The sequence below is a fragment of the Lepidochelys olivacea genome (assembly GCF_965140295.1).
Source record: "Lepidochelys olivacea isolate rLepOli2 genome assembly, chromosome: 3".
Lineage (NCBI taxonomy): Eukaryota > Metazoa > Chordata > Testudines > Cheloniidae > Lepidochelys > Lepidochelys olivacea.
In genome coordinates, this window is record NC_140413.1 from 195,708,523 (window position 1) to 195,735,718 (window position 27,196).

The 27,196-nt window shown below is 45.1% G+C and overlaps 1 protein-coding gene across 1 annotated transcript; it reads right to left on the reverse strand.

Moving 5' to 3' along the window:
- On the reverse strand, positions 1–26,969 carry CEP68 (centrosomal protein 68). The gene is made up of 6 exons (XM_084624878.1): positions 26,892–26,969; positions 12,212–13,735; positions 9,804–9,911; positions 7,327–7,423; positions 5,054–5,223; positions 1–451 (listed from the first exon to the last, which is right to left on the reverse strand). The coding sequence occupies exons 2-6, from the start codon at positions 13,733–13,735 to the stop codon at positions 401–403; spliced, it is 1,950 nt and encodes a 649-aa protein (XP_084481004.1). The 5' UTR covers positions 26,892–26,969; the 3' UTR covers positions 1–400.
- Positions 26,970–27,196: the final 227 nt, after the last annotated feature.

The following is a 27,196-nucleotide window of genomic DNA, read 5'->3' on the forward strand; positions in this document are numbered from 1 at the left end:
TAAAACCACACAGCTTTACTTGAAACAAAGTTGTGTATCAGGGCGATAGAGCATAAACGGTGTGGGTACTTTGTTTAGCCTACTCGCCCGTTTTAAAAGGTGGTAATTCCTGACAATTACACACTGTTAAATGGAACAAGCAACTTCTAAAGGGAAATGCTAATGAAAATTTCAGTGAGCACTTGCTTGAAGAGCACCTCTGTACCTGCTACAACAACAACTTAAACTGCCGGACTTTTTTAAATAAAAAACACCGTAACCACCAGCTCTTACTTCACAAACTGATGAAAAGCATCCCAGTATTGCCAAGTAGCACTGTACTTCGTGATCAATTTCACTTTGACATTTCTATAAAAGTTGAAAATGTTATTGCTTAGAGTGTCTTGCTGCATCTCGCCCTTCATGCCTCCAAAGATCGGCTGACAAATTCCATCTCTGCTAGAGGTATTACCTGAAATATAAAGAGAGAGCTAGTTACCACAAGCTGGCTGCAGTCCAGGTAAAGAAAAGCCATGTTTGCATTGCTTAATAATCTCTGGGTATATCTCTGAAGAGTAAAATATTATACTTTTATCGCTTGTTCCTTGCTAAGTCACAGGTGTGGTTCTTATTCCCTAACAGCTTTCAAGGAAGCAAGTTCCCATTTGCAACTAAAGTTGAAAAAGGAACAGCAAAAGTAGGTTAGGTATCTTCTTAGAGATTAAAAGCTGAGTTGTCACTAGGTAAAGAAATGCATCTCTTCGCATGACTGTCACCATACTGTGCTGCAAAGAAAACAGCTTGAAGCATGTCACTGAAGGCAAATGATTCAGAGCCATGCGTGTGAAATTCAGATATCAACTGAATACTATAGTAGTATTATGTGCATCACGGCAGCACCAAGGGTATGTCTAAAATGCATTGTAAACCAAGATCTGGGACCTTGCTTGTGGTTCCCAAGCCCGTACTTGAGTATCCATCCACACTGCATTGTAAACCTGGGTTTACAATTGCTGGACCCAGATCTTACAGTTGTGCTGCTGCCTATTACTTTATATATTCTATTGGGGGGGAAAAATCCTCCCCACCAACAGGGGAGAAAGGCCATTTCATTTTGGGTACCTGGCCCATATCGCTCAGGGTGGGCCTCTGATGGATGGAGACAGCTGGGGGACGGGAGGAGATTCTAATCCACCTAAAGAAATCCCTGAAGCCTGCTGCAGGGCCCTTGTGCTGTGGAGTTTGGAGGGGAGGAAGGAGGAGGCCTGGTTACTCCTCACACTCATTGTTGATATCAGCTACCAGAGCGGGGTTACATGGGAATCAAGTGAGAAGTAAGGACGCTCTGTTGCCCCTCTCTCCTCTCCAATACTCACTCTTACTCAGGTATCTGGATTGCCTGGGCCCTGGTGCCTCCCACATGGAACAGGCCTCCTACCTGGGCAGAGAGGAGCCTATTGTCTGGGTGCGCAAGGTAGCAGAAGACTGGAGTTGAGCGAAGGCGGCTTGGAAGGATAGCTCTAGTGGATGCCAGAAGCCTAGCCCAGCCCAGCCAGCTGTAGGGCCAGAGCTGTATGCACCAGTGTGAATAACAGGATTCTGGTTTGGGGTGTACCCTGACTTTCTGGAAACTCTCCAGCTCATGGAAAACTTGGTTCTTTAGATGGTTCCTGTAGCCTGACAGCTGATATTGCTTAGGCCAGGGGTCGGCAACCTTTCAGAAGTGGTGTGCCGAGTCTTCATTTATTCACTTTAATTTAAGGTTTCGCGTGCCAATAATACATTTTAATGTTTTTTAGAAAGTCTCTCTCTATAAGTCTGTATATTATAGAACTAAACTATTGTCATATGTAAACAAGGTTTTCAAAATGTTTAAGAAGCTTCATTTAAAATTAAATTAAAATGCTGATCTTACGCTGCCGGCCTGCTCAGCCCATTGCCGACCTGGGGTTCCGTTCACCTAGGCCGGCAGCAGGCTGAGCAGGGCCTGCGGCCGGGACCCCGGCTGGCAAGGGGCAGGCAGCCGGGACCCCAGACCGTCAGAGGGCTGAGCGGGGCAGGCAGCCAGGACCCCAGACTGGCAGTGGGCTGAGAGGCTCAGCCTGCTGTCGATCTCGGGTTCCGTTTGCCGGCCCTGCTCAGCCTGCTGCCAGTCTGGGATCCTGGCCTGCCCCCATACAGTGGGTACCTACCTTCTCCCTGGTTCTAGCCATTCTCTTCCTCTCTCTGCACTGAGATGAGGGTGGGAGTGTGCTGAGCACAGGGCTGGGGGTGAAGGAGCAGGCTGGGGGTTGGGGTGCAGGGTCTGGCTAGGAGCTAGAATGAGGGAGGGGGCTCAGGGTTGGGGCAGGAGGTTTGGGTGTGGAGCACTTACCTGGGCAGCTCCCATTTGGTGCAAGGGGTGCAGGTGGGAATGGGGGGGGGGAGGGTGCAGGAGCTCCTGTTTGGTGCTCAGGGTGGGAGTGGGGATGTGGGGGGTGCAAGAGTCAGGGCAGGGGGCTGGGGAGTGTGTGAGGAGGGTGCAGGAGTCAGGGCGGGGGGTGCCGGAGTCAGGGCTGGGGTTGTAAGGGGGTGCAGCGGTGAAGGCAGAGGGCTGGGTGTGTGGGGGGGGTGTAGGGGTGAGGGCAGAGGGCTGGGGGTGTGGGCTGGGGTCGTGGGGGTGCTTCCAGCCCCCTGCCCTGAGCAGCTCACGGGCACTCTTGTCATGCTATATTACAGTAACACAGAGGTGCAGCTTGTAAAAGTCAAGATCAGGGCACGTTGCGCTCGACAACATACAAACACCTAGTAGAGCCAGTCCTTATTCCAAAGAACTAACTAAAGCGCAGTGATTTGCCCAAGGTCACACAGCAAGTTGTTGTCAGAGCTGGGAATGGAACCAAGCTTTCCTGAGTCCTGGGCCAGCCGTCTATAACCTGACCCATCCTGCCTGACTCATGAAACCAATGCATCTTCCAGAAGGAAAAACATACTTCCCAGGACAAGGAGCCACTGACCAGCATCTTTCGCAAGTTGCTAAGACCTCAACTTCCCTGCACCCTTGACAGGGTTAATTCTATAAAGATAACGATCTGTTGGACTCTATCTTGGAAGAGGCAAAGCATTTCATAACTACCAGGGAGATGACTGGGAGAAGATACCATGTTCTCTAGCTGCTCCAGAGCGTTTCTGAACGCTAAAGCCTTTGCAGAGGCTCCAAGGTCACTGCCTAGGTGTCGTCTCATGCATTTTTAATGTTTTTGAGGCAAAAGTCTCATGAGTTTAAATTTCAGTGCTCTATCCGCAACTATCACGGGTAGTCCTTGTTTAAACATCAAGCCCTACAGAACAAGGCTAGTGCACAAGTCTTACAGAGAGAAAATTATATATATGAATGAATCTAAATTCCTCTAAACAAAATACTTCTTGATTATCCAGTGCTGATCCTTTGGCAATACTGCCCACGGTGAAAGGCCTCAATGTTTCATAGCATAAGCTGCTTGCTGGTGGTGAAGCTTTACTTTGCAACCCCAATAGGAAACAGTAGTTTGAAATCCCTTGAGAATTCAACACATTCTCCCCTCTACTGGTGAGGGCCTGTAGCAGCTGCTCTGTAATTCGGCACAGACCAAAACCCATGGTGAAGTCAGGCTTTAAGCCTGTGGAAGTTGGGTAATTCTCAAAGACAACAAAGCTCAGAGGCCCCACTGCGCCTTCCCCACAAGGAACACAGCTTTCTACGGGCTGTGCCCCCACCACCTACCCCTGTCATGCCTGAGCCTTCCCACCCCAAACTCCAAGGGGTGTCCATGTTGGGAAGGGAGAGCTAATGATCCTCTGAATAGCCTTAACTTCTGCTGCCTTTCCCAGCAGATTTTTGGGCAGGTTTGGGAAGGAGCACGCGGAACCTAGCAGCTGCTTTCCCTCACCTCCCAAAACTAAACACACCGTAGCCCCCCGGAGGATGCCATGTGGCCCCCACTCATGAAGGCCACATGTAGAAACATAGGAATCGCCCTTCCTGCTCAGGCCAGCGATCTATTCTGGCAATGACCACTGTCCGGTGCTTCAGAGAAAGGTGCAAGAAACCTTGTAGCAGACAATAACAGAGCAACCTGCCCACAGGTTCCTAGCTCCAATCTGTTAGTTTTTGAATTATGCCTTAAAATGTTGGGTATCTGATCTAATGTAACTGTGGTTGTTCGCTTTACCCATACAAATGTCTAATGATTTTCTGAAGCCTATCATTAGCCTCTATGATATTCTTGTGGCAATGAGTTCCACAGGTTGGTTATGTGGAATGCTATTTGTTTTTATCACTTTGAAACCTGTCGCTTTTCAAGTTAAGAACAAGAGAACATTTAATTGTCATATAAGGAAGGGCACACAAGAGCGTCTGATTTATTTCTCTAAGCCAGTCGTTATTTTTGTACATCTCTAACACGTCCACTTTTACTGGTCCCTTCTCTAAACAAAAACAATCTCTTCTCGCATAGAAGTCTCTCCATGCTTGTAATCAATATTGTCATTTGCCTCTGCTGCCAGTATGTTGTTTGAGAAACACAGTATTCTGGTTTAGGGTGGACCACTAATGTATAGAATGGCAAGACAATATTTTCTAGCCCATATGTTACACATACTGCCACTGTTTGATGTTTTGACCATCATTACACATCGAACAGAGGTTTCATTGAGATGATCTTTTTCCTAAGTTGTTACATTAGCTTAGCTGACATTACTCCTTCCAGCATGAATCACCTTTCATTTGTCAGCAGCGAACTTCATCTGCAGCATTCTGCTGCCCACTCACCTACTTGTTAAATCTTGATCTTGTGTCATTGGCAAGTTTTGCCACCTTTCCCCTCTCATTTACTACATTCCCTTCAGCAAAAGGGTGCAGGACCCTTTGTGATTTTGCACTTTGGAATCCCCTTTGGGGCTGGGTCTAAGGTTTTGGAATTTCCAAAAACATGTGGTCTTTAATCACACAGATAGTTGAATTAGCCCATTCTGGAAATCAGACGGTTTATCCTGAATATCACCATGTCACAAGAACCAATGCAGGAAGGGATTCACGTTTTAGTCCTTTGCTTACCCACTTGGCTTCTTTTGCCTGGGCAACCGTTTGTTGTGTGTCACTGTCCTTTATCAGGCTGTCACCGCCAATGGCATCCGTAGCTGCCAAAACCGATTCATACAAACGTTCTGCATGGCTTTCAAGTTCTTCTGATTGTTTTGCAATCAATCCAAGGGTGTCCTTTAAAACTAACAAGAGTATAGGGAGATTTTTATTACCATGGAACTTCTACATAGTGAAGCCAACACAGAAAGCAGACAGGAGTGTTCCATCTACGTTTTATCAGATTTATTTGTAACACAAATCTAGGCATGTGCTTCTAGAAATGATGCCTCTAGTGCAGTGGTTCACCGCCTTTTCAATACCACAATGCAATGTTATAATAGAAAAACGTTTGGGGACCCCCAAGTTGAGACCAGGTCTCGAGATACACATGCAGTGACTGTGCATGCAGTCAGATCATTCTAAAAACTTAAATCTCTTTGAACAAAGTTCCAGCTAGATTTCATTCCCCCAGGCAGTGGAGGATTTTTCAAAGATCTATTCACACACATGTCTGTGGGCACAGCTGTTAGCTCTCTACTCAATTCACTCCCCAAACATTAAATTAAGGTTTTAGAAGTGCAAAGTTTTACAAAAACAAATCAATAGAAAATAGAATCCCAAACCAAAGCTCCTGAAGGTTTACAGACCCTGACTTCCTTTGCACAGGAAAGCGGATGATGCAGCTACTACTGGTTGTAATCTAAGTAGCCCCCCCACCCCTCCCAAGCCTTTGTCTGAAGCCAAGATAGCTCCAACACAAGCTGACTTTAAAAACCAACTAGTCTCTCTCTCTGCATATCTAATCAACATGCTATCAAAAAAACAGGGTCCTGATCTGGCCCCTGACAGCTCCAGCAGCTTAAAGAATGTGACCTCAAGTGTGTCTCCCCACCAGGGAAATCCACCTGACACAGAGGTGTTCTCTTGCCACCCCAAGCACTAGGCTGCCCTCGTGTGCAGCCCCTAGGGGTGCGCTCCAGCTATTCTGAGCTGGTGGGGAGTGGCCCACAACTGTCTATTCAAACAAGTCCTTACTGAGCACAGAACGGTGCAATGGAAGCTTAAAGCCATCTCATAGAATATCAGGGGTTGGAAGGGACCTCAGGAGGTCATCTAGTCCAACCCCCTGGCTCAAAGCAGGACCAATCCCCAATTTTTGCCCCATATCCCTAAGTGGCCCCCTCAAGGATTGAACTCACAACCCTGGGTTTAGCAGGCCAAAGCTCAAACCACTAAGCTATCTCTGTCTCCTCCTGCTTATGTTAAATGGTCCCTTCCCAGCACAAGATTTACACCCCAATCTACAGGGAGTTTACCACATCAGGGTTCTCAAACCCTTAATACAAAAACCGAAGCATTGAAATGGAAACGGTGGCAGAACCAAAACGATGACGTCTCCTACTGCTGCTACCATGCATTAGGGGAAGGGCAAAGAGCGCTCCATGCCTGGAGCAGCTCGGCTGCACTACCTGCCAATGCTATTAGAGGAGAGGAAGGCGCAGAAGCAGTCTAGAGAAGGGAAAAGAGAGCACCAACCCTGTGACCTTATTACAGAAGAAATCAAGATTTGCTACTGTCTGTTACCAGCAAACTTCACGACCATAACATCTCCAGCTGAGTGATGGCTGGAGATGAAGTTGGCAAGTAGCGTGTTCGAGAAACAACTATACAAGGTACAGAAAAGAAGCATAAATACGTGGCTCTCCCGTTAAATTTCCAAGAAGTATCTTTGACAAATGCCTTCTTATTTGAGGTGGAGTAGAGGTGGCATGGGGAGGTTATGACACTAGTTTAAAAAACTGTAAGCGCTAAACTAGCCTGTGAGTGATGGCTTAAATGGAGACAAATAACTAGACTAGTCTTCCATGAATTGGAGTCTGAACTGCAGTTGAGGGGCCAAATGCAGCTCTTGAATTGACTTGCCATGGTTTTCACCAGGACTCTCACCTTCACCTTAGACCTGCATCTTCAAGGGTAGACTTTAGTCCCCAGACTATAAGTAAAAAGCTCTCATTAACCTCCCCCTAGAGCTCACTGATAAACAGCCCAGTTTCAAGTTATCAGCCACTTCTCTTTAAAGCTCCCACTAATTTTGACACGGTTGCTGAATCTCTCCCCCACACAAAGCATAGCTCAGGACATGAATCTCAGAGTCTGGCTGCAGCTGGATGTTGACCTCTTGCAGGTTTTGTTGTCACACGCAAAGAGACACTCTCCACATCCCGTCCAAAAGAAAGCCCCCTTACCCGGTGAATTTGACGCCATACATTTCAGGAGGGTTTCACCCCTTTGTAACACACTCTCTGTCAGCGTCTGGTGATCAGCTACATCTTTCTTGAATTGCTGCGAAGATAACAAGTTTTGTTTTTACAAGCGTTTTGCGGCCCGTATACCAGGATAGAAATGTACGACTAGCTGCTTGCATCATGCTGCCTGGAGGAAGACCTATCATCAAAAGGACCTCAGCATTCCTGATCTCCTGGCCTATGGGAAGCAGCCATTTTGGAAGTGTGATGGGCTTGATGTTTTGGGTAGAGATGGGCCCAAAGGTGTCCCCTGGATATGAATTTTCCCTTAGTTTTTGGGGGTGCTTGGATCCTGTGGTTTGACTCTGGATCAGATAGAGAAGCCTAAGACAGAAGGCTCTGACTTGGACCTACTCATCCCAGGAAATCTACTCACACAATTTCCATTACAGTGTACATGCAGCCTTATAGATGAGCCCTGCGCATCACTCTTGCTGAGCTATAGGGTTCCAAGCACTTTAGGCCACGCTGTAATCTTCACAGTCACCCCTGGGAGGCAAATGGGTAAGTATTATCCTCCCCATTTTACAGAGGGAAGAACAGACGGAGCTCAGGTGATGTGCCCCAAGGCCACGCAGCGACTCCTTGGCAAAGCAGAACTAGACTCGAGTTCTGCCACCACCCTGAGAGCTATGCGCTAAACCTGGGAGCACATGGCCTCCCAGAGACCTGGGCACCTCCCCTGGGGAGGAGAAAATGAACAAGTCCCTCCACAGGTAACCAAAGGTAACTAAAAAGGATTACAACTAGTAATGGTCCATTCATTCTACCACTCTGATTTCTCATCACATGCCAACACAAGTGGAATATTGTGTGTAGCATGTGCTCACTGCCCTAAAAAGACACACTGAAAAGTTATACTAACTTCTAACTTGTAGAATACCTCGAACACCTGTGCCCTACACAGGTAAGGAAAGAGACACCTGGAGACAGAGAGCATTTAGTGGGCCAGGCCAAGTGGAAGATGAAGCCCAGCTGGGGGAGGAGCTGAGCAGGGAGCACAAAGGGAGGAAGCCCCTGCTGAGAAGGCGGCTGCAGGGAGAGAATGCTGCAGTCCCTCTCTGGTTGCTGGAGAGTGGAGGGAAAGCCTTGCGAAGCAGAGGTACAATAAGCCCTGGGTGGGGCTGTGGGAAGGCCAAGGAAGGCAGAAGTCCAGGAAGGCAGTGAGCAGCCTGAGGCAGCAGTGGAACCCAGTTCCCTGACCAGCCACAGGGATGGGTGGTGTGGAAACACCCTGACACAAGGGGGAGGACGACTACTGAGTGTGGAACTGGGCCAACTGGGAGAAAGCCCTGGGAGGCATCACTCTGCATCTTAGGAGGGTGACAGCCCTGCAGAGCTCAGAAAGGGGTGAAGAGCCTGCAGCGGAATATGGAAAGTTATGTTTATTTGAGTTTAGTTTATTTATTTAAGGGGTGGGGAGGGAACTAAATGTGACCTGGCTGGAGGGGCATGTCCTGAGGAGAGGCAGAGCACTGCAGGGCTGGAGGGGCTCAGCTGTCATCAGGAGGCGCTAAAGAAGAAGAGCCTGAGATGCCACACCCAGCCATGGGGGAGCACGCTAGTGGCGAGTCTAATCTAACGCTTGGCTTATTTGGAACGGGTAAAATGGCCTATGCACCACTTAACACCCTCAAACGGACTGTAGGTGAGCTGTGGGGCTGGCCCCACGCCCGGGGTGGATATTCTAGGGCTCTCAGTACAGCACATCTCTGGAAGGAGAACAGAATGGTAGTACAGATACTGTCCCCAAATGGCCAGGGCCCACCCCTTTGTTCAGTAAGATACAGCAGGTAACCAAAGAACGTATCAAGGAGAAGTAACAGAGGATGTTAATAAAATACAACAATGGAAAATAAGGTTCCTTCCCCCAATCACATAGAGAAAATCTAAATAAAAAGCGTTAGAGCTACGTGACGCTCTCACACTGACCAAGATAACCCCCCACCCTTGTTTCAAAACATACTCTACCGAAATATGCTGAGTGGGATTTTCAAAAAGGCTCCCAGCACTGGCCTAACTCTTCTCCCACTGAAATCAATAGAAGCAGCCATCTATCTTAGGTACTTACATGGCCTCCATTACTTTGTACCTGAGCACCTCATAATCTTTAATATATTTATCTTCAGAACAGGCCTGTGAGGTAGGGCAGTGGTATTATCCTTATCTGAGAGATGAGGAACTGAGGTACAAAAAGGCTGAGTGACTTTCCCAAGGTCACCTAGGAAGTCTGACAGAGCAAAAATTGAACACAGGTCTCCCAGACTAACATCCAATAACTGACCCAAGGCCTACACGGAGTCTTTCTGAAGAAAAAAAAAAAAATCACAACCCTGAAGTATTTAGAAGAAAAAAAAAGAAGAGTTTTATGCAACATTTCCTACTAAAATACATGTCTGGGGAGAAAATATAATTACCAGGTAACGATGTAGGGAAGTCTTCACACTTTCAACGTCTGGTTCGGGTGGAATCCAGTTGTCTGTAACGTCTGCTACTTTGTACAGCCAATGAATTAGCTCTTCTAGCTGACAGCAAAATATCTACTTAGATGAATCACAATAAAAGGCATTACTTCTCTCTTTTTCCATAATAATGACATTAATACGTGGCCAAAGGATGCTTCACAGAATGTTTATTCCATGCTGGCTTAGAATCACTGCTCTTGAAGGTCCTTGTTTGAGTGTTGACTTCTTCCTTCTCTTCTTTCCCCTCCATCCCACAAAAAACCCAAGAAAGCTATTCATTTATTTGGGTTTAACACTCTTGAAACGAAAATTAATGTCTAAAAGCACACTGAACAAAATTAATATTGCAAGTTACATCCTATGCTCTTGCAAGCCATTTTAGGGCACAGATGAGGAGGGAAGGCAGAGACAGATGAAAAATTACCAGCATACTCCAAAACGTATTCAACGTGGCTAACGAGTCACTAGTGTTATTGACTTGACTTTCAAATGGCTGCTACGAAAGGCCTTTTAGTCAACGGAATTCTGCACAGGCATGAGGGTTTGCTCACTCGTCTCTCTCTGCAGGAGCGGGGCCCCACTTTGTAGAGCACCAGAGTTACTGAATGTTTTTGCCATGAATCTTCCTAAAGGTCTATTTTTAAATTGTGTGTGTGTTTGGGGGGAGGCCGGGTGTATTTCTGCAGGGTGCTGAGGACCCTCTGTACGAGCTAAGCACCCTCCGCTGCCTTGAAGATAAGAATCAGGCCCTAATTCACCTAACCCTTGTCTACACTAGAAAATTATAGCACTTTAACCACACGAATAATGTTAAAGCACAACCAACTCCTCCTCCCTACCAAAAGGATGCAGTTATATTGGTATAAAGGTGCTTTATACTGGTATAGCTAGTCTTGTACAGGAAGGGGAATAAGCTATCCTGGTAAAAGGCACCTTTGTACCAATATCTGTATCCACGCTATGGCTTGTACTGATATAACTATGTCAATTAAAAAAAAAAAACAACCCACTCCCCTGCCTGAAACAGTTATACAGTTACAACTTGCAAGTTTAGAACAGGCCTAATAAGAACTTATGTGGTGCAAAGTACAACCAAACAAACACAGAGATGAAACTGCTTGTTCGAAATGCTAAGGCTGGGATCGGTGGACCTAATTCTGATCTCACATACTGTAGTGAGTTAGTCCTGTGCCTACGTACAGCAATCCCTCCGTATCTGTCTCTATAACTGGCATTAGCAATTAGCAGCATGGTCACTTACTCAGAATACTGACAACCATATGACCAAATAAACGCAGTGTGATACTGGGGACAAAGCCACTACTTAGGAAGGTCTAGACCCAGCTGAAACTAAAGGGAGCAAAAGTCCAGCAGGAGGAAAATCAACCCCTGCCCCCCTTTTTGAAATGTCATCAAAATGCAGAACAATTCAACCAGCTCAACAGCGAGTCAAAAAAGTGTGTGTGGGGGGGGGAGGGGGAGAAATCACCAAAAATGTTTTTCCTTTCCCCTTCCCACCACCAAATTTCAAAGCTGGATAAAAATTTTGATCAGCCCTAGGAGTTACACTGAAAATTCTGATTTACAGCATATTAAGAAAAAGAGACTTAATAAACTTTCCTGACAAAAATCTACCTGGTTTCAATATGCACTTAAACTGGAGCCAACTCACGGATAGGCTCACAAACTTTCCAGCAATCTGGGGTTGAGCTTCAAGCCACGCTGTAGTTTGGGGCAGAAAAGCAGACAATTTCACAGTGTCATTCTTGCTGTGTCTACCCTAGATCGTTTCCCCAAAGATTTGCCACCAGGGCAGCTTCACGTCAACGGCAGCAAAGGCAAGAGTGCTTGTGTAGACAAGTCACCAGAATCACCAGTGTTTTCACCATCAATATCATCTAACCCTGCTCAGAGAAAGCCAAGGAAAAATGCTGTTAATAATGCCAGTGCCTTGGCTATACTAGAGCTCTTATTCGTGGAGCCGCACTAGTGGGAAATGTTGTCGGCGAAAGTCCAGCACAGACACAGCTTCTGAGCTTTTCAGTACGTTCAAACCTGAAATTTCAATGTGAAACTCAGTAGACACGAAACCACAGCGCCTCACGAAGCTGCAGGAAAAATCTCCTGTTGCCTGCTGGGATCTGCACTTTAGCCTGGGTGCCACAGGCAGCAAGAGTTGTGTGGCGTTCTGGAACCCCAAGCTGGCAAAGGCACCCTCCCGCAATCAGAACCAGTCTGCTCCAATGAAACTTAATGTATAAATTAGTAGCAGCTGCAGGAAATTTAAACGTCATGCAAAAGGAACTGGGAGGAAAACAAAAATACACAGACAGCTTCCATTAATTCTGGTTTCAACCCACCTTAATACATTGTGCAAGTGACTCTTTCTGTTGGTCCTTCCCTTTTGTTAGATGCTGCCCTTCACTCTCCAGTGCACACAGGTATCTCCCATCTAGCATGTCCCTGATGGAGGGCATTCCCAATCTTCTTACAGATTCCCTGTGGTCCTGGTAAATGGTTTTTGTAGAGGGCTTTTGAGGGTTGCATGCGTGACACAGAACACAATCCTCACTGCCCTGAATTCCATATTTGCTCTTTACGCTGCCTTGATCTTCAACAGAGTCAGAGGAAAGCTGCCCTCTGCTGCCACTGTAGCATGGAAGGTCTTGTTGCACCTGGTCATGCCCCGGTCTCCCTTTAGTCAGCGAAAGATCAGACAAATATTGAGCCAAACCTTCTAACTCCTTGATTCTGGGAGGCAGGGAAAGAAATTCTTCATCATTCTCCCATGCTTTTTTCAGTGTCAGTATTTGTGTAGTGGATACAAAATGACTGGCACCCTTTTCCTTTACTTGATACTTTGAAAAGTCTTCATCTCCTCTGTTACCCCAGCCTCTCCCAGCTATGTGAGTCGGATCACATGGACTTAGTCCAGCACACTTAGAAGTAAGCAAACTGTTTGCAAACCCTCTAACGGGATCGGCTTTGGTGAGAGTACCAACACATTCTGCAAAGGACACTTTTGTGACAGGTGAAGGCCCATAGTAAGGCACTGCTCCTATATACCCTGGCTTCTTAGACAAGGGAGTTGAAAATCTCTCTGCTGAGATCCCACACTCCTTACTCTGGCTTACGTTGCTCCCTGAAGCATGTTGATTTTGACCGGGTGCACTGATACACTTCAAAGTGCTCTCAGGTGAAACGGAAAAGCTGTCAAGATCTATACCAGAGTCATGGAAGAAGGGATCAGGCATCACAGACTTGGGGTTCTTTGCAAGCTTGTATTTTGGCTTCAAGGGGTAAGTGTAATCAAGCAAGTCCTCATACTCTTTATTAGGGTTCCAGTGTGGAGACTGCCGGTCCGGAGACGGGGGTAAAGAATCAGGTATTGCACATGCCCAGTAATCAGCCTGAAAGGACGACCTATTTTTTTCCTGTTCCACGGCTACGCAGTCATCAAAGAGAGGATTTAACCGCCTGCGTGTGCTGAGCATGGGATCTTCTACTGGAGTACAGCCACTGTGCAGATACCGAGAGGGGAAGACTTCAGATGAAGGAAAAACCCTTCGAGCTGGTAAGCTTCTTGACCTTATCTCCTGCTGTTCAAAGTCGTCATCTTCTGAAGGTGGCGTGGAAAGGCTCGATCTGGAAAACGTTGGGATTACTGTCTCAAAACTGGGGAGTGTTCTGTTAGGCAAAGACTTCAAAGTGGCTGAAGAAAGGGAAAGTGAGGCCTGGCTCCCAGGGTCAGCATTTAGGGCAGGAAGGGGCTCAGAACTGGAGAGGTAAACTTTGGCGTCCATTGCTGAGCTCTGAACTGTTGGCTGATGCTCAGGAGCATTCGGAAGGTGCTCCTTGCAGCCCAGACATTTCACCATTTTCATCTGCTTGAAACATTGGAGGGAGGGGGGAAAAACATATAGAATGAAGCAATGATAGTTCACACATTAAAGGCCTGTACTTCGCGTACGGCTTTGACTAGGTTATAAATGCGTTTCACCAATGGGGAGAACTCCAGCAAACAGAAATGAGAAAACAAATTTCTAACTCAAAGGGAATTCTTTGAACAATACAAGTAGCAGAAGTGCAAATAAAAGCCCTATTGTGTTGTCAGCAGGACAAGAATATAGAGATTCAGAGCCTAATCCAGGCCTGGTGTAAGCAAGCACTCACATGTCAACTCCATTGCCTTCAGGGCAGTTGTACCCATTTACACCAGCTCTGAAATGGGCTGGTACTGTCGCCATATTTGCGGTAAGGCAAACCAGGTACCTGGAGGCTGTATGACACATCTGTCAGCATGAGACATCATTCACGATAAAGCATGTGTTGTGGGGAAAAGGGATGTGAAGTGTCATCACGCTACATTTATTTATTTATTCATTCAGAGTGTTTAAATACAACACACACCAATCCAGTGATCTGAGCCTCTATCCCATAAACTAACCATCACAACGAAAACAAAGGCCCGCACAGAAGCGTAGCCAATCCTCACCCGCTTTAACAAGGAGGAGAAAGGATGGGCTTTGCAGCATGCCCACAATGTTAACAAGTCTGGGTTTTCATAGACAAAAGGAGTCCACAACTGAAGGCCCCTCAGAACGCACCACCAGCTGTTCCCTCTCGTTTCTATTGAGGGAGCTCAAGCATCTCTGCCGATCTGAACAGCGGCAGTGTGTCGCAGGGAGAGATAATCTCGCCGGTAACCAGGTCTCACACTGTTTGTGGCTTTCACAGGTTAAAACCAACACTATGAATTCCACCCAGAAGCTTATTGGAAGCCAACGCAGACCACCAAGCACTGGTCTGATGTGCTCCCAATGTGCAGCACACTAGGCTGCATCTGCTCGTGATAGAGTATGTGCCCCACACAGTTGACAAAGGAGTTAACTGGAAACAGAAAGCAACTAGTACACAGGGTTGCACCTGGAGGCTGGGCCAGGCCTAACTGATGATGAAGCCCAGCTGGAGGAGGTGCTGGGTGGAGAGCATAGAGGGAGGAAGCCCTTGATGAGATGATGGCTGCAGGGAGAGAGGGGAAGGACTCTGCAGTCCCTCCCCGGCTGCTAGAAAGTGGAGGAAAAGACTTGAGAGAAGCAAATGTACAGTAAGTCCCAAAAGGGGCTGTGGGAAAGGACCTGAAGGAAGGAAAACGAGTCCAGGCAGGCAGAGAGAAGTCTGAGGGAGCAGACCCTAGCTGCTTGCCACAGGGTGCCTGGACTGGAACCCAAGGAGAGGGAGGACCTGGGTTTCCTAACCAGCCACTGGAAAAGATAGTGCAGACACACCGTGACACAAGGGGGGAAAAAGGACAATGGAGTTTGGAACTGGGGAGAAAGCCCTGGGCAGGCATCCACCTGTCCAAGAGCGAGAGACCAACCTCACAAAACCTGGGAAGGGATGAAGAATCCATGGAGGAATGAACCTGAGTAGAGGCAATGAGTTACGTTTATCTGAGTTTAATTTATTGGACTCTGTTTACTCCACAAGAGCTGGGACTAAATGTGATCTGGCTGCAGGGCTAATTCACGAGAAGAGGCAAACCATCACAGGGCCGGAGGAGCTACCGACAGGGGGTGCTAGAGGTGGAGAACCTGATACCTCCTGCCCAGCCCCGAGAGGGCAAGTCAGTGATGAGTCCATTCTAACATTGATCTAATTTAGTGTTTAGATGCACATCGCTGGCCAGGTCAAGCAAAAGAGACTACTTGCAATTATCTGGAGGAAGGCTCCAGATAAATGCTCCGAGTAGCTTACCAGGCACAGAAGGATTTACCAAAAAATGAATTAATCTGAAATGCTTTGGTAAAATCTTCCCAATAGCCAGGCTGAGGGAGGGGGATGTCTGCACTGAACCTCATTCCCAACATGTCTACCTCAAAGGCCAAAATTTACAAACTTGGGGAGTCCAAAGTCAGGCTCCTAAATAAGTGATATGGGGGCTTGGCACAAGTGAAAAAATCAAGCCTGGTATAACAGATCTCCAACCTCATCTGGGGGTCTTTTGCTGAAAATGTAATAGATAAAATAATAAGTGAAATCTTCTCACCTGCCGCCCTCCAGGGTGGAAAAGAGTGCTGCTAAAGCGATGGGGCAAATAGAACCATTCACGGTAGCAATCAGTTAATGGCTGCCTCGCCACATATGTTGCTTTTGCTCTGGAAAACCTGGAAGAAGGTGTTAAAGATACTTCACAAAGCCTGGGCTTTCTCTGGAAGACTCCAGTTACTCTGTGGCCTGTTCCATCCATTGCCAGATCCTCAGTTCCTTTTGGGGACGGCTTCACTTCCGCGGCTTCTGAAAGCGGACACTCACTGCTAACTAGCTCAGGGCAGTCAGTCTCTAGTTCTGGGTAGTTCCACCTCCCACAGACCTTGGCCTTCACATTCAGGGAGGCTTCAGAACCTAATTTTCACACATCCAAGGCCATTCATGCAGAACTCCTTCCCCTCACAGACCATGCACTCGCAGCCTTGGGCTCTCTGAAAGAAACAACAAAGTGACCCTCTTTCCCAACTTCCACACAACTAAAACAATATGGATTTGCTTTACCCTGCGTCTAAGTAAGGAAAAACACTTTAGCCTGTCCTGAGTAAAAATCATAAGATCACATCATCTCTGTGCATCTTTAATCACACAAAACAGCAAGTTTGCTTTCATTCTTTTCCAGCACTTTTCTGACTTCACATTACAACTTATTATGCTAAAAATCACAGTTTCGCTCTTTGGAGAGTCACTTGTACTCTAGTGGTACATTCGGAACAAATGCAGGTTTTGTACCCTGCTCTGACAGCTCTATGGTTGCTAACTAAGGACCATGATCCTGAGAGCACTTCTGCACATGAATAAAGTTACTGTGTCCAAATGAACAGCCATTCTTTTCACTAGCAGTTGTGTATCTAGGGCTGCTAGAGAATCAAGCCCTAAAGAACTTCTGGGACAGGTAATTTCCTTACAGGGATACATGGGGATTTCTCGACAGGTCAACTTCTCTGAAACGGAGACATTAAAGAAAGGGAAATAAAGCAATCATCTCAGGACCTGATTGTGCAACTTCTACCTGGATGAGTGATTGATTACTCATGACTAATTGCTCATTGATGGGGGATCAGGGAGTGGGTGTGCCAGTCATCACAGCTTTGCTGGTATCGAAACAAAGATCAGTTGCACTGACAGGGTGGCATAGGTTACTTCCACGCTGGAGCAAGGAGCGAATGGCGATTGAAGACTGAGCTAACTTAACATTTTAGGTCAGCCTGGGTACACCGCTCATGAACGTCCAAAATCCACCATCCCTGAACAATTTAGTTAAACCAACCCAACCTCCAGTGCAGATGCCACTAGATTGATGGAAGAGTTCTTCAACTGACTCAGTTACCCCACCTTTGAGAAGTCTATTCATTACAGTGATGGAAAAAACCCTTTTGTCGCTCCGGGAAGCATCTACACTATAGCGCTACAGCGCTGCAGGTGCGTGCTGCCTGTTACTCAGGGCTTGTGGAAACTCCATGATCGAGCCCTAAGGGAATAAGTTCCCGCAGTCCCTTAATTAGATTTCACTCACTCTGGAGGAGATGTTCCTCCTTTACACCAGTGTGACGCAGCTCAGAATCTGCCCTGCTCTACCCAAATTGCCTTTTATACATCTATAGGGTCTTGTCATAAAACCCTATGCACACACCATTAAATTCAATCAATCATTCTTAGAAAGTAAAGACTGTACCAATACAACCTGACAGTACAATTTGCAATGCCAGTTATTTTTACACTATCCCACTCAAGGGTTCAGACCCAAAAGCAGCTACATGGTTTGGGTAAGTTTCAGAAAGTTACAGAAAATGTCACTTCTTGGGATATCACAAAATCTTGTAAACAAATTACAGATCCCTGTTAGCAAGATGTTCATATAGAGCTTTAAACCTAACTTCTGATCTCTCAGAAAAACACTGTTCAATGACCACAAGGAACCTTTTTCACTTATGCACTTTGAACCATAGTCAGTACAGGTGCACCCCAACTGTGCAAACACGAATCCAGTAACGACCAGCGTGGTAAAATAACGTCAGCCCTTACTGTCATTCAGTTTCTTTTAATATGTCGAAGAACACACCTGACAAACATTTTAGCTCAAGGTCCTGTGTACTTTAAAATCCAAAAAAAAAAATCACGTTATCTACCTTGTCCACAAGTATGTTACTAAATAGATCCTTGGGCATCCATGGCAGCAACTCTCTATAATCCCCCAGGTAGAAAGTCATAACAAAGGCTTGCGGATGACAAGGCTAATTTAAATTAACAAGTATGTGGAAGGCTTTAAACAGCTACTAATTAGTTTAGCTGGATCTGAGGTGATCCAGGAAGACCACCACTGTGGGGAACAAACACTCTGTAGAATTTTTCAACCAACTGAAGGATTTTATGGTTTTTTAAAAGAACACAGGGAAATTATTTTAATATACATGAGCTCAGACAATCAACAATGCTGTGCTCAGGTTATTGCACTTGACTTCTGAGAGAAGCCCATTATAATTAGAATGGGTCAAATAATATTAATCAAATACAAAATCTGGCTACTCTTGGCTTCACCAAGCATTCACAAACCAGTGCTGTTATTTGCTAAATTTATTAGGTAGCCAAAAATATTTATAGAATATTACAAATGGCATTTTTTTGGAGTTTTTGAAATACCGAATGTTGGTATTTGAGCTACCAAATTGATGTTGCCAATATTCTGGTGAATAGAGCACACCTTGCTGTGACAAATACATGTACTCACCAGTCTCAAAGCTTCATGAATACGAAAACACTTCAGCTAGGTCGAATTGATCTGATGCCGCAGCATTACCTAAATATTAGTGGAATAGGCTTTTTTGCTAATCAATAAGCTCGAGCTAAAATAGTAATGCATGAAAGGAGGCCATCCGAGACAAATCAATTGCAAATTCAAAAGGTGGGACACAATTAACAGCCTTTTAAAATTTTTTAAATTAACAACATCCTAGCTCAGTGGTTCTCAAACTGTGGGTTGGGACCCTGTTTTAATGGAGTCGCCAGGCCTGGCGTTCGACTTGCTGGGGTCCAGGGCTAAAGCCAAAGTCAGAGCCCCACCGCCCACCCACTGAAGCCGAAACCCGAGGGCTTCAGCCCTGGGCGGCAGGGCTCAGGTTACAGCTCCCCAGTCCAGGGCTTAAGCCCTCAAGCTTTGGCTTTGGGCCCCCCTGACCCGGGTGGTGGGGCTCAGACTTGGGATTTAGCCCCCCTGCCCTGGGCAGCGGGGCTCAGGTTTCGGTCCCCCTGCCCGGGGTTGTGTAGTAATATTTGTTGTCAGAAGGAGTCATGAGGCAATGAAGTTTGAGAAACCCTGTCCTAGCTGGTTCTGCCTGCAGCAACCACAATCATGACCTGTCCCTGTGGGACAAATCGGGCATGACAGAATCAACATTCAGCCATGGAACATTCGTCAGATGAGAGAAATTCTTCGCAACATTTCATAAATTTAACAAACATCCTTAAAGAAGCAAACTGGTGTCAGACTGCTTTGCTCTGCAAGTTCCTTTTAGCTACATAAGGAGTTGCAGGGATGGAGGGAGACATTTCTGCTGATATCTCACAGACTGGGGGGAAACCTGGTTCCCCATTCTGCAAGAGGTTTTTGAGAGTTTTAAATTTGTTCCTCTCCTAAAACGGGATGAATGGTCAATCTTGAAATTTTTCACAAACTGATGATAATATTTTTTTTTTAAGTAAGATCTGGTAAATCAAAACATTTTAATTTTGACTTTTTAAAGTTTTGTAGTATAAACTAACAAATTTCAAACCCCTGCAAAAAAAAAAAAATTGTGGGAGATTTGTTGAAACTGACCCTTTCCCCAGGAACAATTTTTCATTCGAAAACTCCTTACCAGCTGTGGTCACCTCTCCTGTGCCGGACATCCCAGTTTTAACTATTTGTCTTCTAACTATGCTCCTGCTCAGTCTCTGTATACTTTTTTTAAAAAGGCAGATGGTGGGTCTGCCCCTGTACTAATGGCAAGTGTGTAGTGGAGGGCAAAAGTGCAGAGTTCTTCCCCAAACACACACTCCACAGTGCCGCACAGGCATTCTAAGGCAGGGGTTCTCAAATTCGGGGTCGGGACCCCGCAGGGGGTTGCGAGCGGTCAGCCTCCACCCCAAATCCCGCTTTGCCACCAGCATTTATAACGGTGTTAAATAAATTTGAAAGTGTTTTTAATTTATAAGGGGGGGTCGCATTCGGAGGCTTCCTGCGTGAAAGGGGTCACCAGTACCAAAGTTTGAGAACCACTGTTCTAAGGCCTTGGCCATACTATTGTTGCAGTGACATCACAGCAGCAATTCTCAGCCTTTTCCAGACAAAAATCCCATGTTAGTGAATACTTGTAAGTGAGATCTGGCTGTTCATGGGCAAAGCAATCTTGTAAGTGAGATCTGGCTGTTCATGGGCAAAGCAATCCTACATTCCACATATTCTCTTCACCTGACTCAATTGTGATGTTTTTGCTTAACGGCAGACCTGATTTATTTATTTTTCCCTTTAATTCATAACTTTAACTCTGACCAAAATAAATACTATTATTGCATCAGGAGGATCACCCCAAACAAGAGAAGAGCCAACAGAGACGTCTCCTGCCACTCTTCTTCCCAGCTACTGACTATCAAAAGAAAAGAGATGAAGCCACAGGCAGAATGACTGGGATGTCCCTATTTCATGCCAATTGCTGGTTGGCACCATTGTAAGTTACAGCAGCCTTAGGGCTGCTCTAACTCAGTACAAGGAGGAGCAGTCCTGCATGCAGATGCAGCCAGATTGGGGTGTCAAATGTGGGCTTTAAGCCATCTCTGCGCACACACCTCTCCCTGAATTGTGCAGTTCATCCATAGCAGAGTAGATGGTCTTACATAACAGATATAATTAATCCTCAAATGCAAGTTTATCTACATATTTTTACCATAAATGTATTAGATACTTTTCCTAATAAATTACATGTACCGAACTATTCTCTGGAAACAGCAGTTGGAACTACTTTAGAAAAAAAAAATCCACTGTCAATTAAACATAGCAACTATGAAAACCCATTTATCTGTAAAAATATTTAGACACCAAAATTGAATAAGCAAAAATAATACAAAAACCACCCCAAAAATCTATGGGTCAGAGTCCAGATTGTTGTGTTGCAAGGAAATCTGTCTCTCCCCCACCCCATACTTGATAAGAAGAATGTATTTGTTTAGCTTGTAGGCAACTTAAGATTTACGATCTCTTCAACTATTCACTTTCTTGCTTTTAATTGCAGAGGTTTTATAAATTATGTGCTATGTAGTTGAACTTTAGTCACAAAGGATATGTCTATGTTGCAAAAAAACGCCAAATAAAACCCCAAACTCATGACAGCAAGTCTCGAAGCTCAAGTCAGCTTACTTGGACTTGTGCTGTGGGGCTAAAAATAGCAGTGTAGATCTTCCCACTCAGGCTCTGAGATCCACACCCATCGCCAGGTTTCACAGCCTGAGCAGGAAGATCTACACTGCTATTTTTAGTCCTCTAGTGTAAGCCTGAGTCAGTTGACCCCATGCTCTGAGGTGGCTGTTGGGTCTGATGTTTGTTTGTTTTGCAGTGTAGATGTACTCTCAGTGACCTTACCTGACTTCTTTAAATAGTGTTTTGGGTTTTGAATTAACTATAATATTGAACATTTACACAACTGAACGTTAGTAAGCTACATACCAGTAGTTTAAACCTTAGCTGTAGGTGATTAAACACAATCTTCAAAGAGATGGACTTGTCTGGCTGGAATGCCTGAGAAATGACTTTGCCACTATGGCACCTCTAGCTAGAGTCCTTCAGTTCCAACTGGAACCATCTATTGTGCAAAACCAGCCCATGATCATAAACCTTTAAAAGATATTCCAGGCAAATCTAAGGGTACTACATATTAAATTCCAATACTGATTCTAGAGCTTACAGGTCAGCACTTCGTCTGTTACATTACATAGTCCCCTGCTCATATATTTTGTTCACTCCTTCAGCAATAAAATCCTTCAGGATTTAACTGTGGATCCCAAAATATATCAAAGATACTAAACAGGCATCTACTAGACAGTTCCATTCTCTCCTTGTTGTTTTCACCCTTCCAGTACTATAGCCCGCTCCCTTCGTTGTCACTAATGCAACGGTGTATACAGAAGGTCAGATTCAGACCTGGTGTAAACAATGCAACTCCACTAGCTGCACCTGCTAATATCTGTCTAGCTCCTTAATAATTTTTATTGTGCTTTCTTGAATTCCTTCTGATTTGTCAACATCTTTCTGATACTAAGGTGTCCTCACACTGAATGTGCATTATTCTAGGCGTGTGTTATATCCCTGATCCATAACATGATCCCTCTGCGTAGGCAGCCCCGTGTCAAAGCTAAAAGGAAAAAGGGGGCTGTTAATAGCATAAGAAGTAAAGGGAAGGTATCCATTTAGCTGTAATCTATGCAAGGAACAGCTTGAATCTCCAATGTTTGAAATTTAAGCCAGCTCCTTCCTTGTGTCTTAACACATCTGAAATACACACACACACATACACACAGAGTGTTCTTGCATTTCTTTAACCACAGGCTTTGAACTCTTCAATTTAAAACATTATCACCACTAACTTCAATATAAGCTTTTTTCGGGGAGCGGGGAGGCTGTGCAAAACCAGTCTGTGCAAGTCCTAAGAGATAATGATCCCCTCCACAGCTCCCATTGAACTCAACGGGCCTGATCCTGGTCCCACAGGATGAAGAAAAATCAAAGATTTTAAAACAAATTTAAAATCAGAACCTTTAAATTCACTTTTCTTTTTAAAAATCAACCTGTTTATAATTAACTTTAAAATTATGATGACCTCTATAATAAAGGCCCAAACTGACTGTAATATTTTAAAAATCAATTAATAAAAATTTGGTGCATTAGTGAGCCCTCCCCAAATTGGCAAGTTAAAGGGTTCTGCTTTTTAATTATATACTGTATTGCGGGGAAAACATCTTTAACTTCTGAGGTCGCCTCATACTTATAAACATGTCACAATCAAGTATTGCACTGGGTAAAAATATTATTTTCAGTCTTTACAATGGCGTGAATGCTGGTATTTGCACTTCTAATGTAAGTACTTCTCAGTTTCTGCTGTTCAGAGAAGATTTGGTCTTAATGTACATAGTTTCAGTTTAGCTAGTAGGCGAAGAGAGAAATGAAGAGAATATTCTTTGGACCACTTCATTCAAAACTGAGAAAACAACTGGAAGCTGAAAAAACAGGAAAGCTGATGAGATCAGTTTCTGAAAATGTGGAAGGTCACAGGGCCTGATTTTCAAAGGTATTTAGGCACCTAAAGATGTAGGTGCCCAGTGAGACTTTCAGAAGTCTAAATACCACTTTCGGAAGTCTAAATACCAGTCTGTCAGTTCACTACCTACATTTAATACTGCCTTTGTTTAATAAATCAGTTAGTTGTAAATTAAAAAAGTTTATGAAACATATTCTTTTGTATCCAACACATTGTAAGGTCATGTTAGTTAACGGGTAAACAATTTTCAAATGCTGTTTTGACATATTTTTTATTGAATTGCAATTTCCATCCAAATGCAGCTTGACAGAAGTCACAAGTAAAAATAATCTAGTAAGCAGAAAATGGTGAGTGATGCATTTCTTAACACAAAAAACAGAAAATGAAGAATCTGATTAAATGTATGTTTAGCTGTATAATTGTGTAAATAAGTGTGTATAAATACAGTGTATTCTCCTGGTAACAAAAAGTTACCACCAAATATAGTCTTGACATTTTGACAATCAGCATGTTTTAATGCTTCTACCAGCCAGAGAGAATGTTTCTTTAGGGAAACAACTCAAGTACAAATGCAAAACAAGATTTCTATTCCATAAAAAGTCAGTGGGCTCAGGGCCTTGTCTAAACTAGTGTTATTAAAGTTGCTCATGGCACCTGAGTTTCGTAGGGAGGTCTACTCATCCTAGCCCCAGACGGAGCTCTTAACTGCAACAGCTTGAGTGTGATATGTGATGAGTTCGGAAGCTGGGAGCAGCACAGCCTTCGCAGCAGGGAGTTTGTTTATAAACTGTGGCAGGGTGATTAAGATAACAAAAGGCTTATCATTAAAGTAAATTAAGGGTTGTTAGATGATCCTGAAAGCACTGCCAGGAACTTCAGTTAAAAGACAGGTTTCAGAGTAGCAGTCCTGTTAGTCTATATCTGCAAAAAGAACAGGAGTACTTGTGGCACCTTAGAGACTAACAAATTTATTAGAGCATAAGCTTTCGTGAGCTACAGCTCACTTCATCGGATGCATGCAGTGGATGTATCCGATGAAGTGAGCTGTAGCTCACGAAAGCTTATGCTCTAATAAATTTGTTAGTCTCCAAGGTGCCACAAGTACTCCTGTTCTTTTTGTAGTTAAAAGATAGGAAATAAAGGGTAGGAATAAGAGGTGAGAATGGGAAGAGGTAAATAGTGATGACCATCAGGGGTCTGTACTGGGAACAGTCCTATTCAACATATTCATAAATGATCTGGAAAAAAGGGGTACGCAGTGAGGTGGTAAAATTTGCAGATGATACAAAATTACTCAAGATAGTTAAGTCCAAAACAGACTGCGAGGAGTTACAAAAGGATCTCACAAAACTGGGTGACTGGGGGCAACACAATGGCGGAAGAAATTCAGTGTCGATAAATGCAAAGTAATGCACTTGGCAAAATATAATCCCAACTATACATACAAAATGATGGGGTCTAAATTAGCTGAACCCGAAGAGATCTTGGAGTCATTTGTGGATAGTTCTCTGAAAACATCTGCTCAATATGCAGTGGCAATTAAAAAAGCTAACAGAATATTGGGAATCATTAGGAAAGGGATAGTAGATAATAAGAGAAAAATATCTTATTGCCTCTATTTAAATCCACGGTATGCCAACATATTGAATAGTGCGTGCAGATTTTGTCACCCTATCTCAAAAAAAATATATCTGATTTGGAAAAGGTACAGAGAAGGGCAACAGAAATGTATGAGGAGACATTAAAAAGACTGGGACTTTTCAGCTTGGAAAAGAGATGACTAAGGGGGGATATGATAGAGGTGTATAAAATCAAGACTGGTGTGGAGAAAGTGAATAAGGAGGTGTTATTTACTCCTTCACATAACACAATAACTAGGGGTCACCAAATGAAATTAATAGGCAGCGGATTTAAAACAAACAAAAAAAAAAGTATTTCTTCCCAGTCAACATGTCGAACTCTGCCAGGTGATGTTGTGAAGGCCAAAACTATAACATGATTCCCATAAGAACTAGATAAGTTCATGGAGGATAGGTCTAGCAATGGCTAATAGCCAGGGATCTAACATCATGTTCTGCATATCCCTCGCCTCTGTTTGCCAGAAGCTGGGAGTGGGCAACAGGGCAACATGATGATTACCTGTTCTGTTCATTCCCCCTGGGGCACCTGGCACTGGCCACTGTTGGAAGACAGGATACTGGGCTAGATAGACCATTGGTCTTACCCAATATGGCCATTCTGATGTTCTTATATAGAACCCAGATGTATCTGCTCCCCGCTGTAACCCACTAGACCCTGCTCTCCTCCCAGAGCTGGGATAGAACCCAGGAGTCCTGACAGTGTCTCTCTCTGTGTCCACAGAGTTAGTAATAAAGTAAGAATATACATTAAAATTTTAAACCTAATCAGTGTCCCTTAAGTGACTTGTTCACAAGATGTCAGAACATGTTGTTATGAGAGCTGAGTGGGTCTAATATTTATTTAATTTTCTTTCTTTTATAAAGAAATTAGATACTGGGCTCCTGTCAGTTAACTGCTAAGTTATCTCCCAAAAAACTAGAGTTTTCAAGTGCCTAAGTAGCCCCAGGAATCACAATTGAAGTTGTCCCCTGATACCAAAATCTGAAACGTGCCCCAGCGTTGCTCCCAATGATAGAGCTGAAGTGGAGGTAGCAATTTTTGGCATATTTTTAGGAAAAGGCTGGCAGAAACAATGGAAATCTGCCCACCACTCAGGAGCAGGCCCAATAGAAGTTGTGGGACGTCAGTATCTCTCAGGAATTGGCCCCCAACACTCAAAATTTGCCACTGAATGGTATTAAGAAACCCTATTTGACAAGCAGTTTCTTTTTGGCTTACGTCTGGACAGAATTAGAGAAAAACAGCTTTATCTCAACAAACTGTGCCCTAGCTCCAGCTAAGTGCAATTGGCTCACTGTAGACTTTAAACACCGTTACTAAGCACTGGCATTTCCTGATACCCAATATAGACTCTAAACAGCGTTAAAATCAACATTAAAAATGAGACCGTGAGCGCCACCAGGCAAGGATTTAACTTCTTGGTCACAGAGTTGACTCCACTGTAGAGCACTATTTATAGCAACAAGGCTGCATTAATAATAATAACCAGCCAAAGTGAGACACCAAGGCACATTTGAGCTGAATATTCTCTAAGTTCCTGGCATGCCGTGGGTGATAGAGGAGGTCAAGAATAATAGTACTGCTGAACAACACATTAGTAACAGGCAGCATTAGTCACAGGCATTTAATAAGACCACAGAAAGATGATGATTCTCCCTCCCGTAAACATCTGGTCAATCCCAAAATGCTTTTGCCATGGAGGAGAATGGATCGCTGCTCAGCCCGCAAAGGCAACAGTTCTGGTGCTTTACTCTGATCACAAAAAAAGAGCACCAAGGCTGGATACAATTTTTGCAAGCTCCTAGGGCTTGCCCCTGAAAGCACTGATTTCTGGTTGTTCCCCCCGAGCACCAATCCTAGCCTCAGGAGAGCCTGAAGCTCAACCCCGACACACAGAGGCTGGCCCTAATTCTACGCTGCCTTGCAGCAGGCCAGTTTCAGGCTGGTGTGACTCCACGGGAGTCACTCCGGATTGACGCCTGTTGGACAGCAGAGCAGGATCCAGCCCACGCCCCAGGGCTCTCTCGGAGAGCTCCCCTTACCCCCCACCCCAGAGACGGGCTCCTACCTGCCAGGCGGAGGGACAGCAGCAGCCGTGGGCGCCCCCGCGCTCCCTCAGCCGCCCCACGAGCGCCGCCGCCGCCGCGTCCCCCGCCCCCAACAAAGGAACCTCCCTTCGCCGCCGCCAATCCCGCCCCGGCGCCGGGGCCCGGCCAATGGGAGCCTCCCTGCCCCGCCTTTCCCCGCGCAGCCCCTGGGAACGTGAGCCCGGCGCGGGGCGGGGCGGGGCGGCTGCCGAGGGGCCGCCCCGCCGTTGGGACGCGTCGTACTTAAGCGCCGCAGCCCGGGGCGCGGGGTTGCCGGCCGGGGGCG

Excerpts from the sequence above, each read along its gene's own strand:
- CEP68 (XM_084624878.1), bottom strand. The coding sequence starts at position 13,735 with ATGAAAATGGTGAAATGTCTGGGCTGCAAGGAGCACCTTCCGAATGCT. Across the intron at positions 5,224-7,326 it reads TATGGCGTCAAATTCACCGG|TTTTAAAGGACACCCTTGGA; the intron begins GTAAGGGGGCTT and ends TACTCTTGTTAG. Across the intron at positions 452-5,053 it reads AGGCAAAAGAAGCCAAGTGG|GTAATACCTCTAGCAGAGAT; the intron begins GTAAGCAAAGGA and ends TTTATATTTCAG.